The sequence below is a fragment of the Ovis canadensis genome, chromosome 17, assembly GCF_042477335.2.
Source record: "Ovis canadensis isolate MfBH-ARS-UI-01 breed Bighorn chromosome 17, ARS-UI_OviCan_v2, whole genome shotgun sequence".
Taxonomy (NCBI): Eukaryota; Metazoa; Chordata; class Mammalia; order Artiodactyla; family Bovidae; genus Ovis; species Ovis canadensis.
In genome coordinates, this window is record NC_091261.1 from 24,359,042 (window position 1) to 24,374,394 (window position 15,353).

Genomic DNA, 15,353 nt, shown 5'->3' on the forward strand with positions numbered 1-15,353 from the left:
CCATGTAAGCCCTGGCTGTTTCATTCAAATTCTATTGTGAATTAAAGATTTCTTGCATCTCATGTATTATTACATTGCTGTATGACTTGCCATGAGCTAGAGAGGTTTTCAAACCTCAGAGCACTCTAATACTAACTCCAGTTCTCAAACATACTTCTTTCATGTAGGAGGCCGTTTTCTCTGTGACCCACGAGGATCTCCACGTATAAACAGAGCTGTCCTGGTGACCTCAGCCTGACTCAGGCCCTCAGTCTCGGGCCTGTGTGTGTGCTTAGTCGCTCAGTCGTGTCCAACTCTCTGTGACCTCATGGACGGTAGCCCACCAGGCTCCTGTGCCCATGGGGTTCTCCAGGCAAAAATACTGGAGTGGGCTGCCATTCCCTCCTCCAGGGGATCTTCCCAAACCAGGGATAGAACCCAAGTCTGGCATTGTGGGAGTATTCTTTAGCATCTGAGCCACCAGGGAAGCCCAAGAATACTGGAGTGGGTAGCCTGTCCCTTCTCTAGGGGAACTTCCCAACCCAGGAATCCAACCAGGGTCTCCTGCATTGCAGGCAGATTCTCTACCAGCTGAGCCATCGGGAAGCCCAATTTCAGGCCTTCACAGTCTCATTCTCATTTGTCCAATGGGGTGGCTCCTGACTGCTATTACCTTGAACTGCCCACTGAGTTTATGCAAAGTAATTTTAACAGATATCTGCCAGTTCCCTGAAGTGGAGACTCAACTGAAGGCTTTAATAATCCTGATTAAGCAGATACCCACATATCTTCATGGACAGATGGTGTGCAACTTTGCATCATTTAAAAATGCCACCCAGCCTATCAACTGATGCCTAGAGAATGTGAGCCTGAAAGATAACAATGTGTGGGCTGAGGCCACAGATGTCGCATCAGTCATCCTTGGCGGTTTTCTTGCACTGACCTTGGGAAGCCCAGCTTATGATCTCAGGATGGACCGAAAAATGATCTTTGTATTACTGTTGTCAGGTAGGTGGAATTTTTTTTAAGCAGGATTCTGTTATATGGGACATAGGATTATAGAGAGAAGAAAAACCATCTCATTTTAGTCCTGTCTGACTTAGCTGAATGACTGAATGAGTAGTATTCAGACCCCATCTTGTTGTTTAGTCACTCAGTTGCATCCGACTCTTTGTGACCCTGTGGACTGTAGCCCGCCAGGCTCCTCTGTCCATGGGATTTCCCGGGCAGGAATATGGGAGTGGGTTGCCATTCCCTTCTCCAGGAGATCATCCCGCCCCAGGGGTGAAACCCACATCTCCTGCATTGGCAGGTAGATTCTTTGCCACTGAGCCCCCAGGACCCCAGCCCAGCCTGGTGGATGGATGTTTTATTGAGAGTGGGTTGGTAAGGTGGGGGAAGTTACCCATGGCTGGATCACCTTGAGAGGCCTGCTGTTCATTTGTAAGCCTAGCCAGCCCTGAAACAATGTAATCAAATACTCTGCAAAACAAGTCTCTGTGAAAGAACGTGTTGCTTTGTTGGCATTTTCATGAGTTTAATTTCTAAATTAAAGAGTCATTAATGAAGGTAATGGTGGGTCTATGTTCCTTATTTTCCAAAAAGTTTTCCCAAAAGTTATAATTTCGTCTTTCTCCTGTCAGATAATCACAAGCCACGTATGAACCCTGAATCCACGGCAGCGGCACTGGGGGGCGAGGGGGTCGTTATTTTCCACTTTGTGGTCCCTTACTGAGAAGTGATACAGAGAAAAAAAAGAAAGAAAGAAAGAAAGAAATGACTCTTATTGGCTGAGGGATTATGTGGTTTAGGCAGAAATGGAAATCAATTCATTAAAATAAAAAGTAACAGAGGCGTATTATGAAGTAGTATCAAATTAGCATTATTTTTGGCCCCTTCCTGAGAGTGTCAGGATTAAAAGTTCTTCTCAAATACAGCGTTTATGTGTCAAAAATACTAGTGCCCAGCACCTAGATAAGGAGCAGGCATTTATTTGAAATGTGTTTAGCTCCCTCAGACGTGGGTGTAATTTGAGTTACAGAGAGTCTCAAGAATCAACTGAGCACTCTAGGAATTGGAGGAGGGATTCAGGAATTTCTTAGATGTTAGGTTGGCTAAAAAATTCATTCGTTCATCTTTTTTAAATTTATTTATTTTTATTTTACTTTACAATACTGTATTGATTTTGCCATACATTGACATGAATCCACCACAGGTGTACATGAGTTCCCAATCCTGAACCCCCCTCCCACGTCTCTCCCCATTTCATCTCCCTGGGTCATCCCAGTGCACCAGCCCCAAGCATCCTGTATCCTGCCTCGAACCTAGACTGGCGATTCGTTTCCTACATGATAGTATACATGTTTCAATGCCATTCTCCCAAATCATCCCACCCTCTCCGTCCCCCACAGAGTCCAAAAGTCTCTTGTATACATCTGTGTCTCTTTTGCTGTCTCGCATACAGGGTTATCATGACCATCTTTCTAAATTCCATATATGTGTGTTAGTATACTGTACTGGTGTTTTACCTTCTGGCTTACTTGACTCTGTATAATCAGCTCCAGTTTCATCCACCTCGTTAAAATGGATTCAAATGTATTCTTTTTAATGGCTGAATAATACTCTACTGTGTATATGTACCACAGCCCTTATCCATTCATCTGCTGATGGACATCTAGGTTGCTTCCATGTCCTGGCTATTATAAACAGTGCTGCGATGAACATTGGGGTACACGTGTCTCTTTCAATTCTGGTTTCCTCGGTGTGTATGCCCAGCGGTGGGATTGCTGGGTCATAAGGCAGTTCTATTTCCAGTTTTTTAAGGAATCTCCACACTGTTCTCCATAGTGGCTGTACTAGTTTGCATTCCCACCAACAGTGTAAGAGGGTTCCCTTTTCTCCACACTCTCTCCAGCATTTATTGCTTGTAGACTTTTGGATCACAGCCATTCTGACTGGTATGAAATGGTATCTCATTGTGGTCTTGATTGGCATTTCTCTGATAATGAGTGATGTTGAGCATCTTTTCATGTGTTTGTCAGCCATCTGTATGTCTTCTTTGGAGAAATGTCTATTTAGTTCTTTGGCCCATTTTTTGATTGGGTCGTTTAATTTTCTGTATAACTCTGTGAACATCTCTGAGTGGTCCAGACTGTGGAGCGCACATAAGGAAGTGATTACTGGCTAGCTTGCTCTCTCCTCTTTTGATCCCGCCTCATCTCATTCCAGTCACCTCCAACTCCCCCCTCCCTCTTCTCTTCTCCTTGTAACTCTGTGAACCTCTCTGGGTGTCCCTCAATGTGGAAAAACTTTTCATCTTTAACCTAGATGTTTTATCATCGGTGCTGCATAGATGGAGAAGTCTTGAGGCTACTGTAAAAATAAAACTGAAAACCAGAAGCAGGAGGCTTAAAGTCCAAATCCTGAGAACATCAGAGAACTCCTGACTCCAGGGAACATTAATCGATAGGAGCTCATCAAACGCCTCCATACCTACACTGAAACCAAGCACCACCCAAGGGCCAACAAGTTCCAGAGCAAGACATACCACACAAATTCTCCAGCAACACAGGAACACACCCCTGAGCTTCAATATACAGGCAGCTCAAGTTACTCCCAAACCACTGACATCTCATAACTCATTACTGGACACTTCATTCATTCATAAGGTGTTATGGAAATATCTGAACAAACTTTTTGCCTGACCCTGCACTAGGGGGTAAAATGTGTAACGGTTAAAGCACACATAGGAAAGAACTAGTTTCAAGCCTGGCTTCACGTCTGAAAGGCAGGGAACATTGATGTAGGTGACTCCACGGCACACACACACACACACACTGCTCCCCCCCCCGCCCAGCCTCAGTGTTCTTGTCTGTAAAACGCAGAAAATGTTGGTACCTGCCTACTGCCACCAAGGAGTAGTCGCCTAAAGACTAAACAAAGTAATTACCATAATGTCCTTACTCCAGCGTCTGGCTGTAGTAAATAAATATTCAGCGATGATAACAATTATAAACTAGGAAACAAGCCTGGGTATAGGATGGTGACTTCTGAGAAGCTAAGGAGAAGGGGAAATTCCAGGAAAACAGAAGACTAGCAGAGTTATCTTCCTGGAGAAGGATATGGGAGCCCACTCCAGTATTCTGGCCTGGAGAATCCCATGGACAGAGAAGCCTGGTGTCCACAGTGTTGCAAAGAGTGGGACTCGACTGAAGCGACTTCGCACCCAGGCTGGTGGCACCAGTGGTAAGGATCCACGTGCCAGAGCAAGAGACGTGAGAGGCACGGGTTTGATCTCTGGGTCGGGAAGATTCCCCTGGAGGAGCGTAAGTTTTTCTAGATGATTTGATGCCCAATCCCTGAATTCCTTCTCTCATTTAGTATTCAGTAACTGTGCATGAGGCACTCTATTCCAAGGCCACGACAGGGGCATGAATGAGCTCCTGAGTTCATGTTCAGGGTGGGTGGGGGCAGGTAGAGGGAGGGAACATGACATTCAGCGGAACAAGTACTGAAATAAGAAAAGAGTGAAAAATAGCACCCAGAAATAAACCAGGGAAGCTGATGAACATAATGGAGAGGCCAACATAGAGAAGGGTAGCAGGACCTTTTTCTCTGAGTTGGTGACATTTCTGATGAAAGCTGAACAATGAGAAGAGGCCAAACTTGCAAAATCTGGGGAGGGTGGTGGAGGTAGAAGGGAGATGAAGGAAGAAAATTCTGCAGCAGAAGAAGACAGAGTGTGTTCAAGGAAAAGCCAAAGCTCTGGTTTGAGATTAGGGTCCTGATGCTAAACGGCACTTGGAGAGAGCTCTGGGTCCACAGGCCTTGGTTATCTTGTGCACCTCACCACACACGCCTGCAGGCACACCGTTACAATGACTCAGCAAAAAAGCAAGCCTTCTCCTTTTCCTTCTGTAACCTAGGGAGATAACGCTTCTCTCAATTTAACTGTTACAGGACTGAGTCTGAACTGGGATTCAGGGACCACTGCACCCTAAATATCTTAAAAGCCAAATCTGTGTGTTCATTTTGGTCTCCCTGACTCTGCTAGGCATGCACATGTGCTTAGTCTCTCAGTTTCATCCTACTCTTTGTGACCCCATGACCTGTAGCCCACCAGACTCCTCTGTTGATGGAATATTCCAGGCAAGAATACAGGAGTATGTTGCCATTCCCTTCTCCATGATATCTTCCTGACCCAGAGATTGACCCCCGTCTCCTGTATTGCAGGCAGATTCCTTGCCATCTGAGCCTCCAGGGAAGCCTGCTAGGCATGTAGTAAGCACTCAGTTAATAATAGCTGCAGAAACAAGAAACGATCAGCATTTTCCTGCAGATTAGCTTAAGTGTTGAGACCTGATTGGCTTGCATGGGTCTCATTTTCGTCCTGCCTATCAAATAACACACAGACTAGATGGCATCTCAAATGGTTTCCAACTCTAAACTTCAATGATGCCTCAAAGGTCTGCTGAGATGATCCATAGGCTAGTTTCCAATCTATAAATATCTACCTTGGTGTGAAGTTGGGTTTTTAGAAAGAAATGAACACTCTCACTCTGAACTCCTGGAGAAGGATTCCTAAGACGGGGAAGGAGGCACAGTATCTCAAAATCAACGTGAACTGGTTTCAAATTGGGAAGTTGGATTTCACATCATCGTGATGAATTTCTCTGTACTTTGGTCTCTAGAGGATGACGGCTAACATCCATGAACCTACTGGGGAAGCACATTTTAGTTAATTTTCCCAAATGTCTTCATAGGTCATTTTTCCAGAGCACCTGTTGCAACACGGCCTACAGAGACCCCTGTCACTTGGGATTCAAGTAAGTTACCAAACAAAGGAGATGGGTAATTGATTTCCAGCCATTAGTATCATATCTGCGTATTTAATAAGGACCTATCTGTGTGGTTTTCTATGATACATGAGTCCAATTAAAGCAACAACACTGAAAAGAAACATTTCAGGGTTAACTCTGGCTATTGTAATTGGGGTAATTTTTTCCTGCTTTTTCAGTTCAGTTCAGTCAGTCAGTTGTGTCCGACTCTTTGTGACCCCATGAATCGCAGCATGCCAGGCCTCCCTGTCCATCACCAACTCCCGGAGCCTACCCAAACTCATGTCCATCGAGTCGGTGATGCCACCTAGCCATCTCATCCCCTGTCGTCCCCTTCTCCTCCTGCCCTCAATCCTTCCCAGCATCAGAGTCTTTTCAGGTGAGTCAATCTTCGCATAAGGTGGCCAAAGTATTGGAGTTTGAGCTTCAGCATCAGTGCTTCCAATGAACACCCAGGACTGAACTCCTTTAGGATGGACTGCTTGGTTCTCCTTGCAGTCCAAGGGACTCTCAAGAGTCTTCTCCAACACCACAGTTCAAAAGCATCCATTCTTTGGTGCTCAGCTGTCTTCACAGTCCAGCTCTCACATCCAGTAGTCATACTACGGGAAAAACCATAGCCACGACTAGACGGACCTTTGTTGGCAACGTAATGCTTTTTAATACTTTCTAAATTCCCTGAAAAAGAAACATAAAATATAATTAGGAAAAGTTTTACAATTTTTCAAGTTAAAGCAAACGCATACAAACTCTGCTTTCTAAGCTGTCTCTATCATTAAGCAATGCCAGTAAACGTTAATAGGGAAAAACCTAGATATCAGCATGCTCATTTCATTGTCCTTACTTACTGCTCAAATAAACTTGGTTGTGACACATACTGAAACTGATTCTGGGATCTGATAGAGAAAAGAGCAAGAACTGACAGTAGACATATGAGATACCCCAAGGTTAATATTTTCCCATTTTCTGTTTCCCTTAGTTGAAATAGAATTGATTTACAGTGTTCTATTAGTTTCAAGTGTGCAACATAGAGATTCAGTGTTTCTATTGATGATGCTGCATTTAAAGTTTTATGAAATATTGACTATATTTCTTGTTCTCTACAATATATTCTTCTAGCTTATTTATTTTATACATATGAGTTCATACCTCTTAATCCCTTACCCCTTCTTTGCTCTTCCCACCCCCCACTTTCTACTGGTCACCACTAGTTTCTTCTCTGTATCTGTGAATCTATTTCTGTTTTTTTTAATAGTTATTTACGATATTTTTTGGATTCGACATAAAAGTGATATAAAATATTTCTTGTTCTGACTTATTTCACAAAGTATAACATCCTTTAGACCCATCCATGTTGTTGAAAATGGCAGAGTTTCATTCTTTTTTTGTAGCCGATAATATCCCTGTCTGTCTGTGTGTCTGTGTGTGTGTGTGTCTGTGTGTATCTGTGTGTGTCTCTGTGTGTGTGTGTGTGTGTTATACATCTTCTCTATTCTCTCATTTTTTGATGGACTCTTCGATTGCCTTCATACTTTGGCTATTGTAAACAATGCTGCTATGAACATTGGGGTTCATATATTTTTTGGAATTGGTGTTTTCATTTTCTTTGCGTATATACCGAGGAATGGAATTGCTGGATCATATGGTATCTCTATTTTTATTTTTTGGAGCAATTTCCATAGTATTTTGCATTATGGCTGCACCAGTTTTCATTCTCACCAGCAGTATACAAGGATTCTGTTTTCTCCACAGCCTGCCCAACGTTTGTAGATTTTTTTGATAGTCATCCTGACAGATGCGAGGTAATATCTCACTGTGGCTTTGATTTGCACATCTCTGATGATTACCTGTGTTGAACATCCTTTCATGTTTCTGTTGGCCATATATATGTCTTCTTTGGAAAAGGCCCATTTTCTGCTTTTTTTTTTTTTTTTTTGCAGAACTTGATTCTTTTATGATACAGTAACGCATCCACAATCCCCAGCAGCCACACTCTACTTGCTAAGAGCAGTGGGAAAGTGATAGCATATAGAATCTTAGGAAGCGTTATTCACAGAGAGACTTCTACCACATCTTGGGAGTCAGGCAATGTTCTGACCATGTCTGTCTCAGAAAAGCGAATGACTCCAAAAATACTCAAAGCCCCGAGTCACAAAACACTGTACATTCTTTTCCTGGTTCCCAAGCACCATACCAACCTCCAATACATAGTGAAGGAGGAGAGTTGTGACCTCAGCTTGTCTAGCGCCTTGTCTTCCTTGATATTTTGACCAGACTATCCTTTCCTCATTTAATGGTCTTAACACTCTTGATGAAAGCCAATTACCACAGGCATAGGAGTTAATTTCTAGACTCTCAGTTCTATCCCACTGATCCTCAGGGCAGCATTATACCGTCTTGACTACCATTGCTCTGAGGTAAGTTTTGAAATGATGAAATGTAAGTCATCCAGATCTGTACTTTTTCAAGATGATTTTGGCTATTTGGGGTACCCACAAGTTTCATATGAAATTTAAGACCAATTTTTCTATTTGTGTAAACCTTTATGTATCTCTGTATACTTAGTTCATTTAACTGGCCAGTAACTCTACATGAATGATAATTATTATGCTCAGTTTGCAAATTATGAACCAAGTGTACAGAGTGGAAGTCTGCTGCCCCAGGTGTCAGCTAATAACTAGTGGCATTAGATTGAAACCAGGCATTCAGGCTCTAGTGTCTGTGCGCTTAATCCACACAAGAAACTGCTTATTCATCATCCACACTGATGTTCTGAATTTGGCCCTATCTTATTCTTTTCTTCCTTTTTAACTTTTTTTTTTTTTTTGCACCATGTGGCATGTGGAATCCTAATTCCTAGACCAAGGGTCAAACTCACGCCTCCTGCATTGAAAGTGAAGAGTCTTAAGCCCTGAACTGTCAGGGAAGTCCTGGCTCTTCCGGACTCTTGCAACATTGTCACTTAATGTTCTACTCATGCTTTCCCTAACGTGGATCCTGTAGTAAAGGCTCTTAGTCTGTCTTCTCCTTTAATCACTGTAGATGGTGACTGCAGCCATGAAATTAAAAGACGCTTACTCCTTGGAAGGAAAGTCATGACCAAGCTAGACAGCATATTAAAAAGCAGAGACATTACTTTGCCAACAAAGGTCCATCTAGTCAAGGCTATGGTTTTTCCGGTGGTCATGTATGGATGTGAGAGTCGGACTGTGAAGAAAGCTGAGCACCGAAGATTGATGCTTTTGAACTGTGGTGTTGGAGAAGACTCTCGAGTGTCCCTTGGACTGCAAGGAGATCCAAGCAGTCCATCCTAAAGGAGATCAGTCCTGGGTGTTCTTTGGAAAGTATGATGCTAACCCTGAAACTCCAATTCTTTGGCCACCTCATGCAAAGAGTTGACTCATTGGAAAAGACTCTGATGCTGGGAGGGATTGGGGGCAGTAGAGGTGGCTGGATGGCATCACCGACTCGATGGATGTCGGTTTGGGTGAACTCTGGGAGTTGCTGATGGACAGGAAGGCCTAGCATGCTGCGATTCATGGGGTCGCAAAGAGTCGTAGACGACTGAGTGACTGAACTGAACTGAACTGAACTGAACTAATAGTAAATATATCAACTATATTTCAGTTGAGAAAATCACTTGTGCTTACATTATTTTACAGCTTTGCATCTGAATGATGAAGGATACCTTAGAGATACTAGTCATTTGTCACACCATATAGCTAATTTGTGTGACATTGTTTATATACATGTAATGAATTCGGAGGTGGCTCAGTGGTCAAGAGTCCGCCTACGAGGCAGGAGATGCAAATTGAGACCCTGGGTGGAGAAGATTACCTGGAGAAGGAAATGGCAACCCACTCCAGTATTATTGTTTGGGAAATTCCATGGACAGGGGAGCCTGGCAGCCTAGAGTCCACAGGGTTGCAGAAGAGTTGAATACAACTGAGCCACTCAACAACCACAACAACGAATCAGGTAGTGGGACAAGTCAAGGAACAAGGTAGAAATAGGGTTTGTAAGAGGGAAGAAGATAGTTTAGTTTAGGGGCAATGAATCTTGTCTGAATTATTTGAGGGTGAACTGAGTAGCTGCCAGCTGGTAGAAAGAGGAAAGCCTTGGAAATCTGTCCTTAAACAGACTGAGCAGAAGTGCAAACGACATTTTCTGTTCTTTACGGATTCTCCAGGAATCCGTGCACATTTAGCTGAGGAGCCAAGGCGACACTGTCCTGAGAAGTGAGGTCGTTCCAGCCCTACAGCATCACACCTGAGCACTGGTTCCTTTACACAGTGTCCTAAAGAATGAGCAGAGACACATCACAAAGTTCAGTGCACTGATGTTTATCAGAGAGGTATCAAATGTCATAAGAGGAAAAACACCATAAATGCTCAGAGATTGATAAAGTACAATATTCAGACACTGGCACAGAATGCAGCAGTTAGAAACCTTGTAATAGAGGAGGATTCAAAATACTGGGCATATGCTCAGGGCATATGTTTTTAAAATGCTGTTTACATATTTATATACATTTGAGCACTGTTATTCCATATTTAGACACAATAGCTAAAAGTTCAGAGAGCTGTATACCAAGATGTTTAAATGTCTATCATTGGGTAGTGGGATGATGGATAGTATTTGTATTGCCTCACCCACTATGTAGCTAGAAGAAAACTAAATTGAATGGTGTCTTTGTTTTCATTTTTACTGGGGAAGTAGGATTGTCCCTGAGAGATGGAGGCAGGGAGGCATGGAGCAGAACGTTAGTCTTTGTATAATTGTCATGGGTCTCCGTCTTTCTTTTCATGGACAGTTTTCCAAAGTTATGTAAAATGCTATGCAAAAGCAGCTTCAAGTCCCCATTTATAAGGACAATACTAATAGCCGGTTTGAACGTAATGTTCATTACATGCCTGTACTATACTACCTGGGGACTTCCCAGTAGGCTCAGTGGTCAAGAATCCGCCTGCAATGCAGGAGATGCAAATTCAGACCCTGGGTGGAGAAGATTCCCTGGAGAAGGAAATCGCAACTCACTCCAGTAATCTTGCCTGGAATATGCCACGGACACAAAGCTTCGTGTGCTACAGTCCATGAGTCACAAAGAGTCAGACACGACTGAGCAACCAAGTACACACTGTACTAACTGATGAGTGTGTGTGAACGCACAAAATTATATATTAAACCAACTTGGTCCTCTCAATGACATTTTGAAGTAGGTATTATCATTATACAGATGGGGAAATCAGGGCTCACTTCCTTCACCTGTAAGGCCCTGCCATATGAAAATTCTGGAGCTGCCACTGGGAGAGATGTGGGGTGAATTTGTCTTGTGTGACGTGCTCTGTGGTTCACTCATTACCTCAACCTTAATCCCTTTCTCAACTTCTCTTTTGTACAGCTAAGCCTTCTGCGACCAGTGCCATTCCTGGTATAGAATCACCCAATGCTGGGCCCGCTGTTTATACACTAGGAGGTTTGTGCATGTTTTAAAACCGTTTTTCTCTGGAGTCACTGTTATGATGCAGCTCTACTTAATGGGACTGACTACTGCAGGGAAACTGACAAAGACCAAGAAATGGAAGCAAAATAGACAAAGTCTCTCTCCTCTAGAGGAATTCTCCCTTCTGGAATGTTGCACAAGAATAATACTGTAGATTAAAGAAATTAAAGCATTCTAGCAAAACACATACATGATGAGTGTGACCACGAAATGGTGGGCCAGGTAAAAGGGATCCAGCAGTGCCGTGGTGAGGAGGGGCTTAGGGTCAAACCTGGCTGGACTCAGCCCTGAGCTTGGCCCTGTCCCAGGTGCTGACCCTGAGTAGCTTGAACCCCGAGTTCTCCAGAGGGTCTCCGCCAGCTTAATTTTAAAATGGAGCTCATTATACCTATCTCACAGTGTTTCTCTAAGGATTAAATAAGAAAATGTGTGAAAATTGCTAGACTGCGAGCCCAATACATCATACGTGCCCAGTAAACTATAAGGCATCTGGGTCCTGAGATGAGGATGATCAGGCGGCATTCACTCTCTCTCTGATTATTCTTCTATGGAGAAGATGACTTTGAAAGAGCAGGTTGAAAGCAGAAAAGAAGAAGGTCTTTTGTCGGTGGGATTCGGCAGGGTCCTCTGGATTTGAAGTCAAGTCTCAAGGAAGACTTAGCATAGCCACTGGATCATCAGCTAGTGGAAGCACTGAAAAGAAGGGAAGCAATATGTTTTCCGAAGGACAGAGACCAAGAGAGGAAAATTAGGCTAAGTGCTTAGAACCAGTTACTAACTTCTGGGTCCAGTTAGATCATCTACTTTTCAAAGTGATGTCAGTATGAAGCCAATAAGATAGTGTCAAACCAGAGAACACTCATGGGTCAGCTGCAGACACACACAGCACACACGCCATGAACCCTGTGAACAGTGAGTGGCTAAAGAATGACCCACTATAATCACGTCTTTGACGAGGTCAGGTAATGTAGTGCAGTATGTTATTAGTAGTAAATTCAAGAAATGACCTAAAATGGCAACGGGAGACAGGAGAAAAAGAAATACTATTGTGGACTGATAAGGGGGGATTATCTCTAGCAGAGCATTCACTTTCAGTTCAGTTCAGTTGCTCAGTCATGTCCGACTCTTTGTGAAACCATACAATGCTGCACGCAAGGCCTCCCTGTCCATCACCAACTCCTGGATATGGAAGCCCCCTCCAGTATTCTGGCCTGGAGAATCCCATGGACAGAGAAGCCTGGTGTCCACAGTGTCGCAAAGAGTCAGACTCGACTGAAGCAACTTTGCACCCGCGCTGGTGGCACCAGCGGTTATGATCCACGTGCCAGAGCAAGAGACGTGAGAGGCACGGCTTTGATCCCTGGGTAGGGAAGATTCCCCTGGAGGAGCGTAATTTTTTCTAGATGATTTGATGCCCAATCCCTGAATTCCTTCACTCATTTCTGGATTCAATAACTGTGCATGAAGCACTCTATTCCAAGGCCACGACCAAGGCCACGACAGGGACATGAATGAGCTCCTGAGTTCATGTTCAGGGCGGGTGGGGGCGGCTAGAGGGAGGGAACATGACATTCAGCGGAACAAGTACTGAAATAAGAAAAGAGTGAAAAATAGCACCCAGAAATAAACCAGAGAAGCTGATGAACATAATGGAGAGGCCAACATAGAGAAGGGTAGCAGGACCTTTTTCTCTGAGTTGGTGACATTTCTGATGAAAGCTGAACAATGAGAAGAGGCCAAACTTGCAAAATCTGGCGAAGGGTGGTGGAGGTAGAAGGGAGATGAAGGAAGAAAATTCTGCAGCAGAAGAAGACAGAGTGTGTTCAAGGAAAAGCCAAAGCTCTGGTTTGAGATTAGGGTCCTGATGCTAAACGGCACTTGGAGAGAGCTCTGGGTCCACAGGCCTTGGTTATCTGTGTGCACCTCACCACACACGCCTGCAGGCACACCGTTACAATGACTCAGCAAAAAAGCAAGCCTTCTCCTTTTCCTTCAGTAACCTAGGGAGATAACGTTTCTCTCAATTTAACTGTTACAGGACTGAGTCTGAACTGGGATTCAGGGACCACTGCACTCTAAATTTCTTAAAAGCCAAATCTGTGTCTTCATTATGGTCTCCCCAACTCTCCTAGACATACATATGTGCTTAGTCTCTCAGCTGTATCCTACTCTTTGTGACCCCATGACCTGTAGCCCACCAGATTCCTCTGTCGATGGAACATTCCAGGCAAGAACACTGGCATAGGTTGCCATTCCCTTCTCCATGATATCTTCCTGACCCAGGGATTGAACCTGCGTCTCCTATATTGCAGGCAGATTCTTTGCCATCTGAGCCTCCAGGGAAGCCTGCTAGGCATGTAGTAAGCACTCAGTTAATAATAGCTGCAGAAACAAGAACCGATCAGCATTTTGCTGCAGATTAGCTTAAGTGTTGAGACCTGATTGACTCGCATGGGTCTCATTTCCATCCTGCCTATCAAATAAAACACAGACTAGATGGCATCTCAAGTGGTTTTCATCTCTAAACTTCAGTGATGCCTCAAAGATCAGCCTGAGATGATCCATAGGCTAGTTTCCAGCTCTATAGATCTCTAGCTTGGTGTGAAGTTGGGTTTTTTGAAAGAAATGAACACTCTCACTCTGAACTCCTGGAGAAGGATTCCTAAGACGGGGAAGGAGGCCCAGTATCTCAAAATCAACGTGCACTGGTTTCAAATTGGGAAGTTGGATTTCACATTCTTGTGATGAATTTCTTTGTACTTTGTTTGGTCTCTAGAGGATGACTGCTAACATTGATGAACCTATTGGGGAAGCACATTTTAGATAATTTTCCCAAATGTCTTTATAGGGTATTTTTCCAGAGGACCTGTTGCAACACGGCCTACAGAGACCCCTGTCACTTGGGATTCAAGTAAGTTACCAAGCAAAAGAGATGGGTAATAGATTTCCAGCCATTAGTATCATATCTGTGTATTTAAGAAGGACCTATCTGTGTGGTTTTCTATGATACATGAGTCCAATTAAAGCAACAACACTGAAAAGAAACATTTCAGGGTTAACTCTGGCTATTGTCATTGGGGTAATTTTTTCCTGCTTTTTCAGTTCAGTTCAGTGCAGTTCAGTCACTCAGTCGTGTCCAACTCTTTGCGACCCCATGAATCGCAGCACGCCAGGCCTCCCTGTCCATCACCAACTCCCGGAGCCTACCCTAACTCATGTCCATCGAGTCGGTGATGCCATCTAGCCATCCCATCCCCTGTCGTCCCCTTCTCCTCCTGCCCCCAATACTTCCCAGCATCAGAGTCTTTTCCAATCAGTCAACTCTTCGCATGAGGTGGCCAAAGTATTGGAGTTTGAGCTTCAGCATCAGTGCTTCCAAAGAACACCCAGGACTGAACTCCTTTAGGATGGACTGCTTGGATCTCCTTGCAGGCCAAGGGACTCTCAAGAGTCTTCTCCAACACCACAGTTCAAAAGCATCCATTCTTTGGTGCTCAGCTGTCTTCACAGTCCAACTCTCACATCCAGTAGTCATACTACGGGATAAACCATAGCCTCGACTAGACGGACCTTTGTTGGCAAAGTAATGCTTTTTAATACTTTCTAGATTCTCTGGAAAAGAAACATAAAATATAATTAGGAAAAGTTTTACCATTTTTCAAGTTAAAGCAAACGCATACAACCTCTGCTTTCTAAGCTGTCTCTATCATTAAGCAATGCCAGTAAACGTTAATAGAGAAAAACCTAGATATCAGCATACTCATTTCATTGTCCTTACTTACTGCTCAAATAAACTTGGTTGTGACACATACTGAAACTGATTCTGGGAATCTGATAGAGAAAAGAGCAAGAACTGACAGTAGACATATGAGATACCCCAAGGTTAATATTTTCCCATTTTCTGTTTCTCTTAGTTGAAATAGAATTGATTTACAGTGTTCTATTAGTTTCAAGTGTGCAACATAGAGATTCAGTGTTTCTACTGATGATACTACAGTTAAAGTTTTATGAAATATTGACTATATTCCTTGTTC

At 43.5% G+C, this 15,353-nt stretch overlaps 1 protein-coding gene across 12 annotated transcripts in view; it reads left to right on the top strand.

Annotated features, from left to right (window-relative positions):
- The first annotated feature begins 763 nt into the window (after positions 1-763).
- Positions 764-15,353, top strand: part of LOC138422191 (uncharacterized) — a 119,290-nt gene continuing 104,700 nt past the window's right edge. For 6 of the 12 annotated variants that reach the window (XM_069556791.1, XM_069556792.1, XM_069556797.1 and 3 more), the window contains exons 1-4: positions 764-987; positions 5,742-5,804; positions 11,218-11,292; positions 14,168-14,230. In XM_069556791.1, the coding sequence (XP_069412892.1) occupies positions 951-987; positions 5,742-5,804; positions 11,218-11,292; positions 14,168-14,230 (238 nt within the window). In that variant the 5' untranslated portion in view covers positions 764-950. The remainder of the gene's footprint in view (positions 988-5,741; positions 5,805-11,217; positions 11,293-14,167; positions 14,231-15,353) is intronic. The other 6 variants (XM_069556796.1, XM_069556798.1, XM_069556800.1 and 3 more) reach the window with 3 other exon arrangements.